General features: G+C 29.8%; 1 protein-coding gene and 3 long non-coding RNA genes across 4 annotated transcripts; 1 reads left to right on the top strand and 3 right to left on the bottom strand.

Moving 5' to 3' along the window:
* Positions 1 to 4,223: 4,223 nt before the first annotated feature.
* LOC114405514 lies at positions 4,224 to 6,115 on the bottom strand. Its single transcript, XR_003665253.1, has 3 exons — positions 5,627 to 6,115; positions 4,993 to 5,130; positions 4,224 to 4,567 (listed from the first exon to the last, which is right to left on the bottom strand). It is a non-coding gene; the product is annotated as an uncharacterized LOC114405514 (long non-coding RNA).
* A 193-nt stretch (positions 6,116 to 6,308) lies between these two features.
* On the bottom strand, positions 6,309 to 7,566 carry LOC114405515. The gene is made up of 3 exons (XR_003665254.1): positions 7,138 to 7,566; positions 6,649 to 6,747; positions 6,309 to 6,439 (listed from the first exon to the last, which is right to left on the bottom strand). It is a non-coding gene; the product is annotated as an uncharacterized LOC114405515 (long non-coding RNA).
* A 2,175-nt stretch (positions 7,567 to 9,741) lies between these two features.
* On the top strand, positions 9,742 to 17,060 carry LOC114406705 (ABC transporter G family member 15-like). Its single transcript, XM_028369482.1, has 9 exons — positions 9,742 to 10,050; positions 11,582 to 11,661; positions 13,243 to 13,704; positions 14,374 to 14,496; positions 14,588 to 14,710; positions 15,026 to 15,310; positions 15,402 to 15,674; positions 16,371 to 16,478; positions 16,609 to 17,060. Exons 1-9 carry the CDS (start codon positions 9,876 to 9,878, stop codon positions 16,963 to 16,965), a joined length of 1,986 nt encoding a protein of 661 aa, XP_028225283.1. The 5' UTR covers positions 9,742 to 9,875; the 3' UTR covers positions 16,966 to 17,060.
* On the bottom strand, positions 15,615 to 23,504 carry LOC114406706. Its single transcript, XR_003665479.1, has 5 exons — positions 22,497 to 23,504; positions 16,755 to 16,967; positions 16,584 to 16,653; positions 16,411 to 16,492; positions 15,615 to 15,699 (listed from the first exon to the last, which is right to left on the bottom strand). It is a non-coding gene; the product is annotated as an uncharacterized LOC114406706 (long non-coding RNA).
* Positions 23,505 to 23,727: the final 223 nt, after the last annotated feature.

A 23,727-nucleotide genomic window follows, 5' to 3' on the forward strand; every position in this document is an offset into this window, starting at 1 on the left:
TATTTGCGACGCTTGTCTGTTTGAAAGCTCACAAAATAATTTTGTTGATTATTTTTTACTTTTTTGAAATTTTTTTAGGAGTCCATGGATTTTCTTGAATTAATATATATCCACATATATCTAAAAAATTTGGGAGTAATTTCTAAACAGGTACCTGTGAGAGTAACATGACAAGTTCTAACAGTGTTAATTGGCCTGTCTCATTGTCATTCTTACTCTTCACTTCATTTCACTTCATTGCTAGGACTCATTCTTTAGGATAATTTATAATTGACAAGACGTATGGTAGAAATAGTTTACAATCCTGCTTATTAATGCCATTACCGATCAATCATTGAACAAATATTTCACTCACTTAACATCCCTTGACATGTCAATAAAAGCAACCAATATAAGGTAAACTGAAAAATTTCAGAGGAATGAGAGTAAATTGTAAAAAACAAAACTAGAAGAATGGTGGAAACGAAAGAATTGCATTTTGGCCTCTCTATATCAAAAAATTATTAATTGATCTTAAACTATCACTTAATTTATAGTCCCGATTAATCTCTAATGATACACAATCAAGTGTTTTTATTATTTTTCTTAAATTAAAAACTTAAATGTATTACATAAATATTATTTGAGACCAGAAACACCTACTGATTTACTAATAATTAATAATTATTTCTCTATAACACCATTCTCACCTTTGGAGGAGGGAATGGAGGACTTTTTTTATTATACATTTATTTTTTTTTATTTAATTATATTTCACTGTTTTTACTTTATTTTCCATTTATCATTAATTCATTTGTCACATTTATCAATTATATCTTCTTTTCTTTTATCTACTTACTAGTCGGTAACCCGAGAGGGCGAGCCCTGGTGCAGCGGTAAAGTTGTGCCTTGGTGACTTGTTGATCATGGGTTCGAATCCGGAAACAGCCTCTTTGCATATGCAAGGGTAAGGCTGCGTACAACATCCCTCCCTCATAGTTTTGGAGGGCGAGCCCTGGTGCAGCGGTAAAGTTGTGCCTTGGTGACTTGTTGGTCATGGGTTCGAATCCGGAAACAGCCTCTTTGCATATGTAAGGGTAAGGCTGCGTACAATATCCCTCCCCCATACCTTCGCATAGCGAAGAGCCTCCGGGCAATGGGGTACGAAGTTTTTTACTAGTCGGTAACCCGTGCATACGCACGGGTCGTTTCGCTAAATGATTTTTAATGAAAGAATTAAAAAAAGGTATTATAAAAAAAAGCAAAAACACTAACATTCATATATTATTATTATTATCATCATGTAGGCTTTGAGTTCCTTAAAAAAAGGATGCACTTTGGGACTTTATTCTTCAACTGAATCCTATTGTTGCAACCCTTGCATGGACAAAGCACCCTCACCTTCAACACCGTCGTTGTTACTGCAGGCTGTTCCAAAAATCAAATCACAAAAAAACAGTCCAAAACAAGTAAACAGAATGAAGATCAGAAGAGAACTCTATCATAAACAGAAAATCCAACACACACAATACATTTCGATTTTCAAAGCAAACTCACTGATCATTTGATATTGTGATTCTCTTGCTCCATTGCGCCCGCCAAAGATGCAACACACTTGTTGGGAACAATAACTGTGCCTATTTATTTACGAAAATAGAATTAAAATATCAAAATAACGAAAATAGAAGATGGATGAAAGTCGGAGAAAGAAAATATTAACGAAAAGAGAGAGTAATAAGGAAGAAAAAGAGATACATGGAAGAAGAGAAGATTCAAGATTTGAGCCAGATTATTAAGCGAAATTAAATGAGAAGTTGAAATCCGCCAATTGGAGAATGACACACACCGGGAATCTCAAAGAAAAATCTCAATGTTCACTCCGGGCATTACAACATAAAAAAGAGCCTTCAGCCAGAACATAATAATAATAATAATAATAATAATAATAATAATAATAATAATAACAACAACAACAACAACAACAACAACAACAACAACAACAACAACAAAATTAAATAGAATCATAATCCAGCTTCCTGCAACAACAACAAATTTTATGATTTAAAATGTAAAATTGCAGTATAATATAAACAGTATAAATAACAACATACTTTTGGAGGCTCCAATAATTGTTAATAATAATAATAATAATAATAATAATAATAAATCATTTCATGTATGGGCACAACAGGTACATCTCTTTTGTTAGATAGTTTGTTGCAGGAAGCTGGATTAGGATTCTATTTAATTTTATTGTTGTTGTTGTTATTATTATTATTATAATGATAATAATAATAATAATTATTATATTAATTTTCATTTTATATAAAATAATTATTATTATATTAATTTTCATTTTATATAATGTACGTGTTGTGCATGAACATTTTTGTTTTTGTGATTCTGATGGTTGTGTGATTATTTGTTTAAAAGGCTGCATTAGGTTCTCCTGAGGACGGCATCACGACTCGCGAGCTCCGAGCCTCACCTTTTCAGAGACGGAGATGGTGAGATTCCGACAAAGCGATGAGAGAGAAAATTGAAGTTGCGCTTTTTAGAGAGAGAAGTTTTGTTTTGGTTTTAGAGAAGGAAGAACACGCTTCTGAAGAAGGAATATGTAAACGATAATACAAAAAAATGGGTTTTCGGACATGGGAGGAAGCGTAATGGGTAGTTAAAAATCCACCAATCAAGGAGTCACATGTGGTTGGGGCAATAGGAAAAAAATGATGTAAAAAATGGATGTAAAACAAAGTTATTATTTATAGTATTTATTTTAGGAAAAGATATAGTATTAGAATTATAAGTTATTTTTTTATAATATTATATATATTTTAGTATTGTTATATATTTATTGTTTTTTAGTATTTAATAGTTAATATTATTAATATATATGAATAAGATAATATTAATAAATAAAACTAAGTTGTATTAGTATAAATAACTTATTTAGTAGTAATAAATATATGCCTTTCTAAAAAATTAGTCATTAATAAAATTGATTAATATTTTATACTAATGCAATGTTATGGTGACTAAAAAACTAAAAAAAATTAAAACATCTCTATTTTTAAAATTATTGTATAAAATAGATTAAAAAAACAAAAACACAATCAAACATGTCTTGAAATTGCCTTTTTTAAAAAAATTGATGTAAAACCATTTGAAAGTGAGGTAAAATTAATGTAACTCAATTTTGGTCAAATTTGCTTTGTTTTTAAATTTTAATTTGTAACTATTCTGAAAAATAGATCGATAATAATTAATTGAATTTGTGAAGATTTTAAATAGAAAATTAGAATTTAGAATTCTAGATAGAAAAACACCACAAAACTAAATCTGCTTCATTTTAAAAATAAGTGAACTAAATTAGTTAAATAAATTTGAGGTTATACTTTTTCTTTAAAAAAATATTCAAGAGGTTATACTTTTCCTTTTTAAAAAAAAAACTCAAGAGGTTATACTTTTCCTTTTAAAAAAAAAACTGACGAGGTTATACTTTTATGCTGCAATATGAGCAAGGAACGTACTTAAGATAATGTACTTAACACGCTGTTGTTATTTGTGAATTATTTTAATTATTCTTATATCGATTAGATAAGTAGCTATCTCTTGTCTTGAAGGTACACGCTTAACACAATTTCAGTTGAATATTTTCCACAATTTATATTATTCATACAATACTGTTAAAAACACTTATTTGCCTCTCTTTTTGTTATCTTTATTGCATCGCTAATCACAAACTTTTCTTTCTTTTCTTCTCGTCTCTCTTTTCTTTTATACAGAAGTTGTACAAAAACAAACTACGGTTATCATTTCTCATTTTCAGCATATTTGTGTTACTGTGGTGCGATGGAAATGCGGCTTACTACCTTTTCCTTTTATATAATTCATACTAATGTGAATTATTGACTTTATCTACGTGAAATCATGAAAAACATTATAACTTCCATGAATAGTAGCTAGACTTAGCAAGACTTTTTGGTTTAGGAATGGCAGTGATGTAGTCTATATCTAACTTTCTCTAATTTAATTTTAGTCATTTCTTGATTTTTAAAAAAACTGCGGGAAACTCGTTCATTTCCTCTGCTTTGATTTTGATTTGATCACTTATGTTTCTAGATAAAGTGAGCATAGCTCAAGTTTCTTAAAGGAATATATTACTAGTAATGAATAATTAGTCCTGATTCATATGTTGTCAAGTAAAAGGTAGAGGCAGACTTTTAGAAACAATAACATAGAAACAAATACTTTTCATGCATTTTAGGAATAGAACAAACAACAATACTTCTATCCCAATTCCTGAAAATATAAAAACACGGACAAATTTCTTTGCGTGAAAATGACACTCACACCATACACTCCCATTGAGAAATCAGAACATAATGCATCAAACATTTCAAGCCTTAAGAGTCTCATCATCATCATCTTCAATGTCCCAGCTCAAGTCTTCCTCTTGTTCCGTAGCGCTAAGCCGCTTCTGCAAATCAACTTTTCTTGCGCCACCACCACTCTACTGCCTTGTTTTATTTTCATCAATACTGCTAAGATCCTCAATGTCATCCCACTGAAGGTCCTCCTCCTCCTCCTGTTATGAGAAAATAATCGCTTTGTTGTAAAATGTTTTTTCTGGATTATTAGTCTCCTAATGCAATGTTTGACAAAATGAGAAACATAACATTAAAAAATATGGTGTTTTGACCAGTATATTCACGATATTGATTCAGAAATCAGTACTTGAAAAAAAAATTAAAAACCAAGTTAGAGCATTTGATATCCTTGGTTTAATTGTCATTCACTTAAAATAATAATAATAAACAATATAAATACTAACCTGCCACAAACCCAGACAAAACTTTAATGTCCAAACTCCAAACCCCCAAATAAAAAGATTTTAGATAAATACAACAACTCCTTACAATAACTTTGAGAGATACTCAGAGAATAAATTAATTTCATTATCTAATTTTAAAAGTAAGAGGGCTCTATAAGAAATTAACATGTTAGTTTTACCTGGCCAAGCATTGCAGCTTCTGCTTTTATTCCACCAACTCCCCATCCAGCAACACCAAGACCATCAATCATAGTTGTGTGTGAATCAGTTCCCGCCATTTGTGTTGAACACAACTCTACCAAGGTATTCTAAATTAACTTGCAAAATTATAATCACAAAACTTGATTCAGAAGACAAATTTGAATCACAGGATGATTTTTTTTTCATTGTATGTAAAATTAAAATTATTCTAAATATAAAAGTATCGCCAACTCTTTCACCTTCACAAATTCTTCGGCCATATTGGAAAAGGCTCGCAGAGAAAAGGAAGGTTGAATTTTTTTTTAATAAAAAAATAGATACCAAGCTGCAGTGAAAGAAAAAGAAAAAGAAGCACGTACATCATATAAAATATCGGAAAATGCTCGCAGAGAAAAGGAAGGTTCAAAAAAATAATTTAAAATCAAATACTAAGCTGCAGTGAAAGAAAAAGAAACACGTACATCATATAAAATGAAAATTAATCCAAGACAAATTTTCATCTCTTCACATAAAAAAATATATATTATGCAGAAAAATATTAACTTGCCAAGTCTTCACAGCACGGTCAGTGATTTCATATGAGTTGTAGAAAAAGAAAAAGAAAATAAATACCTTTGGGGCGATCGAGGGTTATGACAGCGACACCATTTTGATGAACAGAGCCCTTCACAAATTCTTCGGCCATAGCGGAAAATGCTCGCAGACAAAAGGAAGGTCGAAAAAAAAGTTTGAAAAATTAGATACCAAGCTGCAATGAAAGAAAAAGAAAAAGAAGCATGTACATCATATAAAATAACGGAAAATGCTCACAGAGAAAAGGAAGGTTGAAAAAAAATATTTAAAAATTAGATACCAAGCTACAGTGAAAGAAAAAGAAAAAGAAGCACGTATATCATATAAAATGAAAATTAATCCAAGACAAATTTTCATCTCTTCAGATAAAAAAAATATATTATGCAGAAAAATACTAACTTGCGAAGTCTTCACAACACTGTTGATGACTTCATATGAGTCGCAGAAAAAGAAAAGAAAGAAAATACCTTTGGGGCAATGCCGTTTTGATGAACAGAGCCCTTCACAAATTCTTTAGCCATAGCGGAAAATGCTAGCAAAGAAAAAGGAAGGTTGAAAAACAGTCATGGTCACTTGACTTGAGTAGTAATAATAATAATAATAATAATAATAATAATAATAATAATAATAATAATAATAATAATAACAACAACAACAACAACAACAACAACAACAACAACAAAATTAAATAGAATCATAATCCAGCTTCCTGGAACAACAATAAACTTTATAATTTAAAAAGTAAAATTGCAGTATGAAATAAACAGTATAAATAGCATCATACTTTTGGAGGCTCCAATAATTGTGTCCTCAGTTTTGCTAGTTTTGCCTTGAGCTGCCCGAGATGATACTCTGCACAAAATTTATGATTTAAAAGAAAAAGAAAAAGATAAAGAAAGAAGGAAATACCTAAATAGGTTTATTGTTATCAAAGCAAGCATGATGAAATTCTAGGCATTATTCTGAAAGTCATTATTCTATTATGTGCATTCACACAAATATCAAAATAAACATTTCCAACAAAATATAAAATTAAAACTTAAAAGTATACAACAACTTACTCCTCCATTGGCCAAAGCAATGGCCATGATTGTTGCAGCTTCCATGACCCATGAAAGAGGATTCCACATAAATCCTAAAAACTTCAAAACCTTAATCTTCTGCAAAATTCATACAAAAGCTCTGCATAGAAACTAAACCTGGAAGTAGAAACCAACTTTCAATTAAGACAAGAATAACTCTCTTTCAAAGTTCTCCTTCAAAGGAAAAAAACAATTCTTTCTTATTAACCAAGAGTTCATAATATCATATCATGCCTGTGTCAGATTTTGATAACCTCCCTTTCTCTCTCTCTCAAGTCTCGCCTTCTTTTTCTGTTTTTTTTCCTTTCTATCTTTCTTTTCCTTTCACCCCTCAAAATGGCTGTACTTTACATTTTCCCATCAAATAATAGAGAAAATGGTATGTTTCACATCTGCTAATTCAAAGCATCTTTCCACACTGAAGAGTGAAAAAAGAAAAAGAAAAAGGAAAAAATTGAAGGGAAAGACCTTCTTCTCCTCAAGTTTGTGGTGGCCAAAGATGATCAGCCTCTCCTCAGTAGATTCTGGAAAACTTCCTCAAGTGGCACGATTTCCTGCAAAGAGATTAAAAGGAAAAAATAATAAAAAAGAACAAAATAAAAAATAAAACCGTAATCCACACAAAAACTGAGGAAATTTGCCAAAAAACAGAACAGAACTTAAAACTTCCAACACCAGGAACATAAAAACAAAACCCAGAAACACTCATCAATCCCATGCTTACTACTCTTATTTTTCAACTGCAAAAAAAAAAAAGGTAGACATGAATGATATGGCGGCAAGAAACACATCATTGACCAGTGAAGCAGAACGTAGTAATATCTTGGAACATAATACCTGCCGTAGCAAAAAAATAAAGTAAAAAACATTAGCTACCAAGCTGCAGTGAAAATGTTCATATCCTTTTTATTGTTATGCTAGAAAAAAACAGCAACAGTAACACTTTTTTCCTTATTGTTTTTTTACCTGCAACAACAAAAAGCAATAGAGTAGTAATGCCTTGGAACATAATACCTGTTGTAGCAAAAAATAAAATAAAAAACATTAGAAAAGCAAACATGCATGAGAACGAAAACCAAACATCCATGAGAACATCAAAAACACCAAACAAACAACCATGAATTACCAGGAAAACATCAATAACAGGAAGCAAAAGTCAAAACTTCTCCACTCAACAAAAAATGGACAACAACAAAGGGACCAAAAACACAGAAAAATGAGAAGTTAACATGGATGAGAACAAAAATAAAACATGCATGAGAACAACAGGGAAAGAAAAAAAAAACTCATACTGTCAACAAATCATTTCCTTACAGCTTCAATGCAAAGGGAAAACCATCTTGGCCCTTTAACAAATGGGAATGGAAGCTCCTAAAATTATCCTCAGAACCTGATCAAGCAAAAAAAAAAACTCGTACTGCCAACAAATCTAAAAGAACCTGAAGAAGCAGAAAAATAAAAAAAAGATTCGAAGAAGCAGAATGCTAGAAATACCTTGGCAGCTCTGGTTGTAGCTCTAGACCAACGGGAAATGGCACTTGAGGGAAATAAAAAACAAAACAAATATGAAATACAGTTCCGATTGAGGAAGAGAAGGAGAAGATTGAGGAAGAAAGAGTAATGTGGAGAAGATTGAGGAAGAGAAAAAGAAATGTGGCGGACGGAGAGAGAAGATAATTCCGATTATTAAGTGAAATTAGATGAGAAGTTGAAATCCACCAGGAAACGACACATAGTTGTGACAACAAAAAAAATGGTACCAAAAAAGAGAGGGACAATATGACCAAAAAACCCAAAAAAGTGACACATATCAAAATTTTAGATAGAAACACAACAAACTTTTCGAAGTACTTCTCTTTTATTAGTTATTAGATAAGTATATAGAAGTATATAGATATAGATTCTTTTCATTCACATATACTTATTTTTTAGGCATACGTTAAGTATATATTTTTGCAAAACCCACTTTTCATCTTCACTTTATCCTTCTAATTTTAATTTTTGTCAAATCTCATATCAATCTCTTCAATCAGATATTATAATTAGGTGCTTATATGATATGGAGTGAAGGAATCAAAACCTTGCACCCTGCATGGATTGCTGGTTGAGAGATCTTAAATAGCCTGACAACCAATAAAGACGATCCAGGTGGGCAACTGTCTTTATACATGCAAATTACAAACCCATACTGACTTATCGTACCTGGCAGCATTTACGTGTATAAATTATTGGTCCCATTACTCTTTTGTCTTGTAGCTTTTAGAAAACCACTTACTAAATTCTCTCTTCTAAATAACATAATATTTTTCAATTATCAGTATTTTAATTTACACTAGTATATTATTTTGTATAAGTAAACATAGAAAAAGAATATTATGATTTCCTAAATCTTCTTTTAATATATTATGATATCATATAAGAGAAATGTATGAAGTAATTAAGAAAATTAAATCTAAATCATATAATTAAACGTAAATGATTAAGATTTAAAAATAATTCAAAGAATTGTTCATAAATCTGAACCATGTATAATGAAATATAAGAAAAAATATCTTATATAAAAAAATATCTTATAAAAATAAAATAATTAAATCTGAGTTGTATAATTATATATCATGAAGGGTTAATATTTAATATTAAAAAATCATATAACATTTTTAAAAATTTATCAAATTTTTGGACACCACATAATTTTAAACAATCCATCAACATCTCTCATTTTTTATTTATTTTTCTTCTAATCACATCATATAATCTATTATATCTATATTTTTCTATTTTTTTTAATCTCTCCCTATGTTAACTAGCTAGCAATATTTGGGGTGTCGTCCACAAATATTTTTCCACAAAATTAGTATACTCATTGCAGTTAAATGTTAAGCTATAATTAATATGTTTGACCGTACAAAAATTATTACACTGTCAATATTTAATTATATTATTCATATAGGTACAGTTAGATGTTACGCTATAATTAATATGTTTGACCGGATGGTGCTTTAATTTAAATTCGGACCTCTTGCCCATCGTAAAAGGAATTAAACACAATGTACAGGTAAAAAGCTTGTTATGCATAATATATAGAATACGAGAGCAGTACACAGAAGTGAGTAAGTGAGAGGGGAGAGAGAAGAAAACATATATCAACACTCTCACATATATATACAAGTAGTAGTAGTAGTATCGTATAGACCAATACAGAAGCTATGGTGATGATATGGGAAGATGTAACAGTTGAGAGGCCTGAAAGTTTTGGAGAACACAATAACAATAAGAAGTTAATGCTGAATGGAATCACTGGTTTTGCTGAACCTGCTAGGATTATGGCTGTTATGGGTCCTTCTGGCTGCGGCAAAACTACCTTTCTTGACTCTTTCACTGGTCTCTCTCTTTGTCTCTCTCTCTCTCTGTTTATGTATGTATTAATGTATATGGTTTTGGAAATTAGTTTCATAAAATTTTGATTCTGAAAACTGAAGGCCTTTTATATATCTATTGCCTTTTACATGAATAAGACCATGTAGTTGCTGCATGTTATGCGATGGATACTGTATAGTTTATACTAAAAATGTATATTGCCTTTTAGTTACTATATTTCGTAGTTTTTGGAAAAATTATTAAATAAGACAAGGACAGAAGTTTGCACAGTAGTGTTAATTCACCTTGTCTCATATGTGTGAGAGAAATGGTTTAACATCACACTTTTTAATATGAAAAATTATTAAGGTAGTTCTGAATTGTCATGTGCCAACCGTCTCAGTCAATTTATGTAGTAATAGTCAAGTTTTTTAATTTATAAGAAAGAATTAATTATAACACTTTTTTTATATGCTTAATTAATAATACTTGGTTAGTTTAACTTAACCACACAAAATAGCTTGTAAGAGGTGAGTTTCTTCAAATTTAATGATTCTAGAAAATATATTAATATTATCTTAGATTTAGGTTTAGGGTGGAACTCAGTTCCACAAAATCAACTTATAAGAAAAATTCAAATTATAGAAATTTTATTTAAGTCATATCTTTAAACCATGGAAGACTAAGTCACCGCCTTGATATTACAATAAAAACAACTCTCAAAGAAACCACAATTAAGACCGGCTAACTATTTGAAGATGGTTAAGATTAAACTTTAGTTAGTAGTCATATCACTAAATTAAAAAAGTCACATGTTATTTATTTTTATAATCTTGTCAATTTTTTTTATATTCATTATATATCCTCGTTTGTCATCATAACAAATGTTTTCAGTTCGGGATTCTTTCATTTATATAAATATAAGAAAACATAGTTTTCTTTTTCATCTTATTTTTTTCTTTCAAAGTATACAAATAGTAGTGCAACAACAGTGCTGTGTAATTAACAAAATTAAATGATCTAGAGTACAATTCATACATTATATGCTAATTATTAATTCATTCTCTCAGTTACTAAAATAAAAAAATAGGTTTTCTAATAGTTTTAAAAAATTAAAAACCATGTAAAATATTTGCTTTACTTACGAGAGAAATGTTACTGATGTCTGATTAATTGTTTAGTGTCACTTGATAGACTTCCTTTCACATTGATTAGTGGTGTTTACATTTTTTCTTAATTTTAAAAAACCACTTCTAACAATAGAATAATAACGTTTCTCTCTTTTCTTGTCTGTGTAAAAATCAAAATATCTTGTGAAATCGTGCATTAAAATTAGATACCAACGCTAATTAATTATGTAACCAGAGAGGATAACTTAGCACTCAACTAATGAGTTCGCATTTAATTAACTGTTATGAACTGATAATGGTTTAATTTTTATTGAGGGTCTGATCCATTCAGCGAGTAGACAAGTGTTATAAACTGATGATAGGTGTTTGGTGTCTTTTCCTAGTGTTATTGGTGACCGGCAATAAGTGTTCACTTTTTTGTACAGGAAAACTTGCTGCAAATGTTGTAGTAACCGGCAACATTCTAATCAATGGGAAGAAGAAAAGCTTTTATTCCAAAGAAGTGGTAAGATAGCCAGATCATGCTATACCATAGTAATAGTTTTATACTTTAATTTATTCTTTCTTTTTGTTTTCTTTAAACTAGCTAAGGTGCCCGTAAATTCTCACAGATTTTCCATTGTAATACATGTTAAAAATACATCTATTCATAAAATTAGATATTTTTGTTGAAATACACATAATTAACTAATAAAGCTCTCCAAAATGGATTTGTTTTAATAATAATCACACATAAATTTATAATTTTATTTATAAAATTTATTTTTTATTTATGGGAAGACAATATCGGAAGGTTTACAATAACTCAGTCATCCTAATTAATTAATAGAGCTAAAAGATTTATAAAATTACATGAGAAAATTATTATGTATTCAAATTTGAAAGTGATTTAACTTTGATTAAATTTATATATTTTAAAATTTAAACTATGAAATAATAAAATACTAATTATTTTACAGTTACCTTATAAATAAATTAAATTTATAACATTAAAATTGATAAAAAAAATATTTTAAATGTAAAAATTAATTAAATTAAATGCAAACTATTGAAATTAATATTAGAAAATAAATTAAAATTTTAATCTCAAATAGAAAATTTATATTTCATTTGGACTTTGGTAGGATGTGTTATTATAGGTGTTTAACATTACCTTTGTTCCTTAAGAAAAAAAATGTATTAAGTTATTAATAGTAATATAGTTATAACTATATTATTATAACAATATTAATTATAGAGAAAAATGGTTATATGTCAAAAGTGTAAAATTTTTTACGCATTCATCGAATCATATTCTATCATGTATTTTAAGTTTATTAATTTTTAAAATAATTATTTTAAAGTAATTAAAATGATAATTTATAATTAAATAATCATATAAAAATATTTTACAATGTCAATACATAAACATTAAGCTCTTAGTTATAACTATCAAAAGACTAATATTTTTCTCCAATAATTTTTTTTATCAAATTTTCATTAAGGAATAATAATACTATATGTCTTAAGTATATTAAAAATTACAATATAAAATAAAGATAATTTCAAAATAATTTTTTTGTATATAAAATTATTAAACATAGAATCAAAATATTATTTAGTAATAATATATTAATTAATTAAATTTAAATTATTGTTTAGTATAAAATAAAATTAACGTTATTCAACACAAAATGTTATTTATGATCAACCACAAAACACCAAACTTATCAATTTTTTAGCTGGTCCAATTTTGTAAGATCAACCGTCTATTCTTCGCTTAAAATAATAGTAGAATATCCATATGACTTTTATAAAAAAAAATCCATGTGACATGGGTGGCCATCTGTATTTTTTTAAATAGTAAGATACCTGTGAATTCACTCCATTATTGATACATATTTGAAATATATTTGTTTTATGAAATTAAATTATTGTATTAAGTTTTTAATATTAAAAAAATGAGTGTTTAAACAAAAAAAGTATACTTAGTTATAGTCTCACAAACATTTCTCATTTTATTTAAAATATTTACAAAATTGTATTGAAAATTGATACTTAAAAATTTAAAAGAAATTTAACTTATGTATATTTCTTGAATTTTCAGTCCTACGTGGCACAAGAGGAACTTTTCTTGGGTACTTTGACTGTAAAAGAGACCCTCACATACTCGGCAAACATAAGGCTTCCTTCTAAAATGACCAAAGAAGAGATAAACAAAGTGGTGGAAAATACCATAATGGAAATGGGTCTGGAAGATTGTGCAGATACTAGGATTGGAAATTGGCATTGTAGGGGTATTAGTAATGGTGAAAAGAAGAGACTTAGCATTGGACTTGAAATTCTGACACAACCATATGTCTTACTTCTTGATGAACCTACTACTGGACTTGATAGTGCCTCAGCTTTCTATGTGGTTCAATCTCTATGCCACATTGCTCACAGTGGAAAGATAGTTATCTGTTCTATTCACCAGCCCAGTAGTGAGATTTTTAGTCTGTTTGATGATTTGCTTTTGCTCTCAAGTGGGGAAACTGTTTATTTTGGAGAAGCAAAGATGGCTCTAAAGGTAAACAGTTTGACTTTAACTATGCATGCAAAGTTGGATTCTAATTTTATTAGGGATAAGATATTTTAGTTGTTTATGTTTTTAATTATATTTAGTTTGGTCTTTTATCTCTTAAAAAAACTAGTTATTTATCTTTTTAAAGTGAATCAAAACGTGCTTTTGAAATAATGATTTTTTGATTTTGGAATATGACTTTGAATTATGTTTGGACTAATTCAAGAATAAAACTTGTCCGGTTAAATTTGCTTACATGAAAACTATGGATCCCTAGTGATGTTTGAACCAAAAAGAGAACATAAATATAATAAAAATCACCTAAAAAATGAGTTGAAAAAAAAAATCGATAATATATATTTTTTTTAATTTTTCGATTGCTTATTAGTTTCACTTTTGATGTAATTTTTGTCATGTTTATAGTCTTTTTTTATAACGGGATATTTAATAGTTTTCATATACCTAAGTTTAATAAGACAAAATTTTCACATTTTAAATTAATAAAAAAGTGTCAAATAAATGAAGGATCATTTTGACACTGTTAAAAAATACAAAATGACTAAATTGAACTTTTTATAAGACAAAATGTCAAACTAAATATAATTGAAAACACTAAAAGTATATTTTAACCTAAAATTAGCTGAAACTTTGTCTCTAATTGAATTTTGGGAGAAGTTTTTTGCTGATGCAGGTTTCCCCTGCCCTACTAGAAGAAATCCTTCAGATCATTTCCTTATGTGTATTAATTTGGACTTTGAGTTGATTACTGAAGCACTACAGAGGACACAGTTAAATTTGGTATGTATGGGATGTTGGAACCTTTTTTTCCTTACTTTTGTTTTTGATTAACAATGCTTTTGAATGTGAATTTTATTGTTCTCATTGACAGATACCAACAAATTCAACAATTGGAATGAGAACATCAGAGATCAGAAGGATACTCATTCAGAGTTACAAAAGTTCAAAGCTAATGATCAATGCAAGAAAAAGAATTGAACAACTGAAACCCAATGTAATAATTTGTTAGTCAGTGTTTATCATTCATACCTTAGTTATCTCGTATTTATCTGCATCTGAAAACCAGTTTACTGTTTGAGTACAAGATCACTTAATATAAAGCATAGAAAAATTTTGTTGCTTCATGAATCCTGGGTTGAGCATCCTTTTGGAGAAAAATTGAAGAACTAACCCATTTAATAAAATTCATTAATCCATTTTGAGCAACATACAATTTAAAGAAAAAAAAAACTATATTTCCCCTTTCTTATCTTGTTTTAATTAAAAAATTGTTCTATATCTTACTGATCTCAGAGATGCAAATATGTAGGAAGAACAAGAAATTAAGCCCTACATAGGTAGCAGTACCACATGGAGGAAGCAATTATGTACATTGACTGAGAGATCTTTCCTAAACATGACTAGGGATATTGGTTACTACTGGCTGAGGATTGTATTCTACATACTGGTAGGAATTACTATTGGCACCCTCTTTTTTCATATTGGCACAGGCAACAACTCAATCTTGGCTAGAGGAAAGTGTGTATCATTCATCTATGGGTTCATGATTTGTTTGTCATGTGGAGGATTACCATTTTTCATTGAAGAATTGAAGGTAAAAATATAATGGTTCCTTTTACTCAAAAGATATAATACAAGATTCATACTTTCCATTCTCTTTTGTATCTAATCACAATGAAAATCAGGTTTTCTATGGTGAAAGGTCCAAAGGACATTATGGAGAGGCTGCATTTGTAGTGTCAAACATCATATCTTCATTCCCTTTCCTTGTTCTAACATCACTCTCCTCCGGAATAATCATTTACTTCATGGTGCAATTTCATCCGGGTTTATCTAATTGTGCATTTTTCTGTATCAACTTATTCTGCTGCCTATCTGTTGTTGAGTGCTGCATCATGATTGTTGCCTCAGTGGTCCCCAATGTGCTGATGGGCATAGGAACAGGAACTGGTGTAATTGTAAGCAAACCATTTTTCTCAGCTTCTGAAATAATAACATTTAGGTTAAACTATTGATTTGGTCTCTATAATTGTTTTCACTTTAAGTCTTTAACAAGAAAACTACAAGTTTTAGTCCCTACACATGCATAAAAATTAAGTTTTGATTCTTATTGCTAACACCAAATAGCATTTTCTAACCATGTGAAAAATCACTACAACAACTTTTTGGCAGTGATAAATTGTCACAAAAAACTGTGTAGGGACTAAATCTTACAACTTTCTTGTAGGTTAAATTGATCTTTAGGTCCTTGATAAAGGTGTTCGTAGAATGGATTGGATGAAGAGAAAAACCATCCTATCCAATCATTTCGATTTTGTTGATTTATCATCCAATTGATTTAATGTAAAATTTTATTATGATCCGATCCAATTTAAAGTGGTTTTTTGAATCGATTTTTTCTGTCCACAATAGATTAGATCAGTTTATGAACACCCCTAGTCCTTGAAAATGCAAATACAAATTCAGGAATCGGATTGAAAAAAATAATTCAGAAACTTAACTTAGTTAAAAATGATCAAATATTTCAGAGACCTGTAGATTAATTTAATTTAACCTTTCTTATATAGAGACTAAAACATAAAATGAAGGCAACTATAAGGACCGAGTGAATAGTTTAACAAGTTGATGATCAATTTATTTGATTATGTTTGCAGGTCTTCATGATGATGCCCTCTCAAATATTCAGATCATTACCTGACATTCCAAAGTTCTTCTGGCGCTATCCCATGTCCTACCTCAGTTTTGCTGCTTGGGCAGTGCAGGTACAACATGTTAACTGTTTTGGGAATTAAATCAAAACTAAGGCAAAATTAAGAATACACTAGTACACATAATTAACATAACATTGTGCTTTCTACAATTAATACCTTGTCATGTTGTTTTCAACTACAGGGACAATACAAGAATGACATGCTGGGGGTTGAATTTGATCCTTTGCTGCCAGGAGATGCTAAAGTTAGTGGAGAACAAGTGCTATCATTGGTATTTGGTGTTCCATTGGATCATAACAAATGGTGGGACTTAACAGCATTGGCTACCTTATTATTAGTTCACAGATTGGTTCTTTACTTGGTGCTTCGGTTTGTCAAAAGAGCTCAATCACCTAAACTGTGGTTCTATGCCAAGAAAAGTTTACACTTTGCAGGAAGATGTTTCTTCAGTAAGAAGCCATCTATCTCTTCCAGGAAACAAGCTCAGCATCCATTATCATCTCAAGAGGGTCTAATGTCCCCAAACCTTGCAATATAATACTTTAATATGGTGATGTTAGTCAACTGTCAGAATTTTAATGATATGAAGTGCCATTAAGCATCTCTGATTTAAATCTTTAAATCAGTTAATTTTATTTTAAGCAAAAGAGGCTATGAGAGCATCAAAGTGGATAGACTCATTCCAACTAGGTTGACACCAGGACATCTACTAATCCTCTGCTAAAAAAAGGTGAAAAAGATAAGCTCATAACATGAACAAGAGATGAGGATTGATTTGTATTTTGTAATATTTTTTTTAATCCGTAGGAAATCGAAAATAACTAGTATCAAGAAATTTACAATGATTCACACACCTTATTTAGACACTTGAGTTAGATCCTTTTAGTAGTGTTTTGTAAGCAATATTTAAAATACTCTTTGAAGTTGTATAAAAAAGATCTTGGCAACAAATGAATGCATATTGTCTACATAATAGACTAAGACGATACAAAAATTACTTCATAAAATACTTAGTTTTCAATTAAAGATTTTTCATAATTATCAAATTCCACTTGCTGCTAGTAAATGGATAAAAGACCTAGGAAAAGAAATATCAACTTATAGACTTTTAATATTGATTCAACAACAATCCTGGGCTAGGTTTAATGTTTGACATTCAGATAATATATTTTTCACTACCATGAAATGGTTATACAAAAGGTAATTTAATCCTTACAGATCAAGTATTCTTTAATTAGTTTCTCCGAATTCAATTTCATGTATTTTTAATATGTCACAAAGTTAGATGGATGCTTAAGAGATGAAAATTTTGTATGTATATATTGATGCTCTAAAAAGATATGGTCCCTCATAAATATTAATGAAAGATACATTTTACAAAGGTTTTTTTCTTGATAACGCTATCTTATTAGTTGAAAGTTTTTTTTAAAGAAATTAGTTGAAAGTTAAGATGCGGTCTATTGTGAGAAAAACTATCTATCTTTCACGGTAAAAAAGAAATATTGACCGTCAGAATAATTTATTTTTTTAACAAATGGATAAGATTAATCCAGAGAGAACCGGTGCTTGACTGTCAACAAAATTAATTTTCGAAAATTTATAAAAGATAACATAATTGCCATGTGACAATTTTCTTAATTGGAGAAACACGTATTTATTTTACAATGATCTCAGTTATCTTCTCCAAGGTACCCGATCCTAAACAGTGATTTTTCTTTTTATGCTTCAATTTTCCATAATAGACGTGCAGCTATACTTAGCTTTGTGATCAAATAAGCGTGATGTATAGATATGACAAGCCAAAATGATAACATATATACATGACTCACTCTCACTTATGAATCAACATTTACCATAAACAAAATCTTTCCCTCAATCGATATTGTTACCCATTTTTACCTGAGGATAACGGTCATCGACTTTGTCGTACGACACAATGGGTATAAACAGGGACTGAACTAGAAAAGTTTATGAGAGGGGCAAAAAATTAAGAACACCCATAAATTTCAAATTCCTACTTTGATAATCTTATTTTCTTTCTATCTCTCTTCTTATCAAATCACATCACATATTATACCTATTCTTCTTTCTATTCTCTCAATGTATACCTCTCTTCCTATCAAATTATATCACATATTATACCTATTCTTCTCTCTATTCTCTCAATGTGTCAACTACCTTTGGTTGTCAAAAATCTTTTCCCCAAAAATAACACATGAATCAACAATAATTCATAATTAAAATTAAATTTTCTTATATAAATTAAATTAATTTATCTATCAAATAATTTTTTTTTAAAACCTAACATATAAATGAGAAAATATTTTTAAATGCAAGTAATATAATTGAAACTTTGCCAAAAAAAAAACTGCATGATTAAGCGAAATTAACGTATAATTTCTGAAATTATATAGTAGATAAAAAAATTAGTGTTGCTATAATTAATATAAGAAAATAAAATACTTTATATAGCAATTAACTTAAAAGAAAATAATTATAGACATAATTAATATATTTGAACAATAAAAAGCAACTGTAGCAATATCATATACTCTCTATCTTTCTAATGTATAGTTTTATCAATTAACCCAAATATGATTTAATTAAAAATGACACATACTGTCCTACGAGTAAGATTTTGTGTGGTGGGGGAACATGCAGATATGTTAAGGAGAATTTGGAATTGAGCCCTCTTAGCTTACAACCCGGTTCCATACCTGGGTATAACAAGGCAAAAAAGGGCCAAAAACACCTTTTAGGATCTGGTGTCTTGGAGAAGATAACTAAAAAAAAAAAAATCCGTTTCTCCAAATATAACCATTGCCATGTAGCAATTATGTCACCTTTTGGAAATTTTTGAAAATTAACACTTACAGATCTTCAAGCACCGACTGTCAGGATTTATCCTATCCATCTATTCAAAAATCAATTAATCAAACAGTCAGTAATTCTTTCCAACGTGTAGGTCAATTTATAGAATAAGTTAAAGTTATTAAACTCTTTTATTGAATAACCTCATACTAAATATAAAAAGTAAGTCAAAATATTAAAACTTAAAGGTATGTGGGCCAATCCTAACCCACATGACTTTATGAGTTTTTTAGTTACGTGAAATTCTTTCTCTCTCTATATATAATATATGTGTGTCATGGATTAGGTTCAAGCCCCAAGAGGTCGGAGAAATTGACCGCTCTAGAGAACTAAATAAGGGTATATAGTCACTTTTATCTCTGAAGGTGTAATTTATTGATAAATGTATTTTTTAAAAATAAAAAATATAAAATTTAGTCTCCGAAAGTTTAAAAAGTGTGACAAATATATTCGACCGTTAACTTTCGTCTGTCATCGTTAATAAAGTAACTTACATGGTATAAAAGGATAAATTTGTCACTAAAATGATTGCATATCATCTCTAATTATCAACATAGAAACATATATGTCATATAATATTTTTTGACTTTCTATCTTTCACTTTGCTAACAAATAAATTGCTAAAAGATGAAAATACAAAATTTAGTTTCTCAAAGTGTAAAAAGTACGACAAATATATCCGGACGTTAATAGTAGATTATGAATAATTATTATAATTTTAAAAAATTTATAATGATTGCGACAAAATATTATCAATGCGAATTTTTATTGCTTTGATGAGTTCTTCTTATTTTTCTTCAACTACAAAAAAAATCAATCATTTGGTTGTTAACTCTTGAATAAATGTTATCGACATAGAAAAAAGAATTATTGTAAAACAATAAGAAAATAATTGTTTTTGTTTAATCAAAAACTATTTATTTAATTATTCTTTTTTTATAATAAAATATGAATGTCTATTAGTATATGCAATGACATCAAATTACAAATTATAATAAAAATTTGTTGATTTTTAAATTTTTTTATATCATACACAATTATTTTTTATTGACTGATCATTTAAAAAATCATAACCTAAAAAAATCATTTCAAGAAGGTGAGTGTTTTTTACAAATTAAAATTGTCATTGCAATTTTTCCTAAAAATTATGTATGTATCTAATTTAACTATAATGCTTTACAATAAATGTTTTGTTTTTACTTAAGCCTTTCATCAAGCATAAGAGTATAAAAAAGTTATTTACGAGTTTATAAAACTAGTATTTTTTTTTCTTTTAGACTCAATTTAATTTACGAGTTTGTTAAAAGTAAAATTTTGTCACAATCAGTATAAATTTTTCCAAATTATAATAATTAGTCACAATCTACTACTTTTAACGTCCGGATATATTTGTCACACTTTTAGAGACTAAATTTTATATTTTCATCTTTCAGGGACGTATTTGTCAGCGGAGTGAAAAAACAAAAAGTCAAAAAAATATTATGTGACAAATATGTCCCTATGCTGACAATTCGATATGATCTCGTTGATAATCATTTCAGTGATAAATTTGTCCATATGTGTAACGTAGGCTATTCTGTTAACAGTGACAGATGAAAGTTAATAACATGATATATTTATCATACTTTTTACACTTTCGGGAACTAAATTTTTGTATTTTCATTTTTAAGAAATACATTTATTAGCGAATTACACATTAAGAAACAAAAGTAACTATTTACCTAAGAAATAAAGTGTAAATATAAAAAAGAGAGAAACAGGAGAAAATAGAATGGAAGAAGAATAGGAAGATGAAGAATAGGTAGAATGTTCAATTGACATAATAGACTTGGCAAAGAGCAGAGCAAATTAGAGGTTCTTTAGAGAAAACTCATCTCACCGCTTAGCGACATAATGAAAAAGCTGAGTAAGTTTGGATATTCATATTATAACCTGCTGTCTCTTCATATCTCACAATTTCAATCTTATATCTCCTGCTTCTCATCGTGGGAAATTTTTTATATAATACCCATCTACTTTAAATTTCTTTCGTTGATGTTTCTTTTTTGTTAAACACATGCTCAATTTCAAACTTTTTCTCTATTTCCTTTCTCTTCTCTCAAACTACTATTTCCATTAATTGCTCCGACCAAACAAAATGTTTGTCTTAACTCAAATTTCATCTTTCAATCTTTTAGATCACTGGAGTGTTATTGTATAAGGTTTCAATTTCCGCATGCACGTCAGCTCAACCATATATATATCTTGTTGTTAGGCAATAGGATACATCATAGTACATCTGTCTTATATTATTTGATTTTTGAAGTTAAATATTTTTTCATTAAAAATATTAATTATAAAATCACGATAATAAATTTTTTTAAATACCTTTATTAAAAATTTACTGCTAGATTTATATTTATTTATTTTAAACTATAAAAAATATTTGTTTATTCATATTATAAGTAGTTAATATTTATTTATTTTAAATAAACTAAACCCCCTAAAAACACATATAATAAAAGACGTACGATAGAGACAATAACTATAGATATATTAAATGCTACTTTATGAAGTTTAAAAGAAAATGCTACTTTATGAATAAAAGGTACCCTTTTCCAACTACTAGTACTCTAGTCTAGGATTAAATACTTGCCTAATATATAATAATATATGGCAAAATATCATTGAATTGTCCAAGATCTGAACTAAAAACAGGTGTATGATGTGATATCTGGAATGCTCAGAGTTTACCCGTACGTACTGGTATGTGGACGGGGAGCATAGTACACCACTCTTGAATTCCCAACTTCATCATTCATTTATTTCGTTTAATTGCGGTTGGTTTCATGCTTCAAACTACACTAATTGCTTGAAACCTTCAAATACATATACGGGCATGCATGGCTCTGCGGAATAATACATTGTATTAAACGCCCCTTTATACAAATAAGTCGCGTTTACTTGGCCATGTCCGTGTAATAAATTCTAAATTTACTCACTTTAATAAAATTTTTAAAATATCTCTTATTGGGGAAAAAGCCGAACTATGCAATTATACAACTTTAGTTTCAGTAACAAAGAAAACGTATTACGTGAATGGAGAAGATGGAGATTGTTATGAATGAAGACACAGATGCAGCAAAAGAGCATGAGAGAGAAGCAAGAGAAGAAGAAGAGCACAAAAGGTCAAAAAGGAAAATTAGTAAGCCACGGTACCTTAAGGATTATGCAACAAAATGAGGCTGAGCTGACAATGATATTCTAGAAGTAGAATCCACGAATCCTCTATGCCGTTGTGCCGTTACGGCTTGTCTCCATGGTAGCGCAATATTCAAATTCCTCCAAGGCATACAATGCCAAAATCTGTTAGAATTTGTATCTAGAATTTGCACTAGAACATCTATATATGTGAAGGATATGTAATTCTAATGGATAACAATAAAACAGTTTCCTTTTCCTTACCTTATTCCGGAGGTTCTAGGCCTCGAATCCTAGACTCTTTTTGTAGTCTACAACAACTTGGTGCTTTCATTGATTTTCATGGCAAAATCAACCTGCTCTAACTCTAACATGGAGCAATTAGAGGAGTTTATGGCCAAACTGGCTTCAAACCACCTCCCTGTCACTGAAAAGCTCGATGACTTGTTGCAACGAGTAGCCGCACTAGAAACCACTGTCCATCATTCACCTACACCTTCTTCCTCCTCCGCCATACCTATACCAAACACACACCCTGTTAATCCCCATATATTGAAACTCGATGTTCCCAGATTTGATGGTTCAGTCCCCTCGGGCTGGGTATTCAAAATCACTCAATTCTTTGAATACCATGCAACCGCGGAATCTAACAGACTGACCATAGCTTCTTTTTATATGGAGGGGCCGACCTTAGCATGGTTCCAGTGGATTATGTGAAATCATGAACTCACCACCTGGCCTAGCTTTCTACAAGCTATTGAAACCCGATTTGTCCACTCACCATATAAGGACCCTACTGGTCTTTTGTGCAAACTCACACATACGGGTTTCGTGAAAGATTACCTTAATCAATTTGAAGCCCTTGCCAACACGATTGTCGGATTGTTGCCCTCTTTTCTTCTGAGTTGTTTCGTCTCCGGTCTCGACCCGAATATTTGCCGGGAGGTACAAGCACTTTAACCCTTCACTCTTGTGGATGCCGTCGGGCTCGCCCGCCTCAAGAGGAAAAACTCTTTGAATCCCGTAGGAACCCTCGCCTTTGACCACCAATTTTTCCCCACCCTTACCAGCTATTGTTCTTGCACCCACCCCCACTCTTCCCCTATTACCCTCACCAGCCAAGCCCCCACCCCTTCCATTAAAACGCCTTATCCCTGAAGAATTAGCAAGCCGTAGGGAGCGCGACTTATGTTTTTATTACGACGAGAGGTTCACGAGGGGCCACCGTTGTGCCTCGCGATTTTTCCTT

Source organism: Glycine soja, chromosome 3 (genome assembly GCF_004193775.1).
Source record: "Glycine soja cultivar W05 chromosome 3, ASM419377v2, whole genome shotgun sequence".
Taxonomy (NCBI): Eukaryota; Viridiplantae; Streptophyta; class Magnoliopsida; order Fabales; family Fabaceae; genus Glycine; species Glycine soja.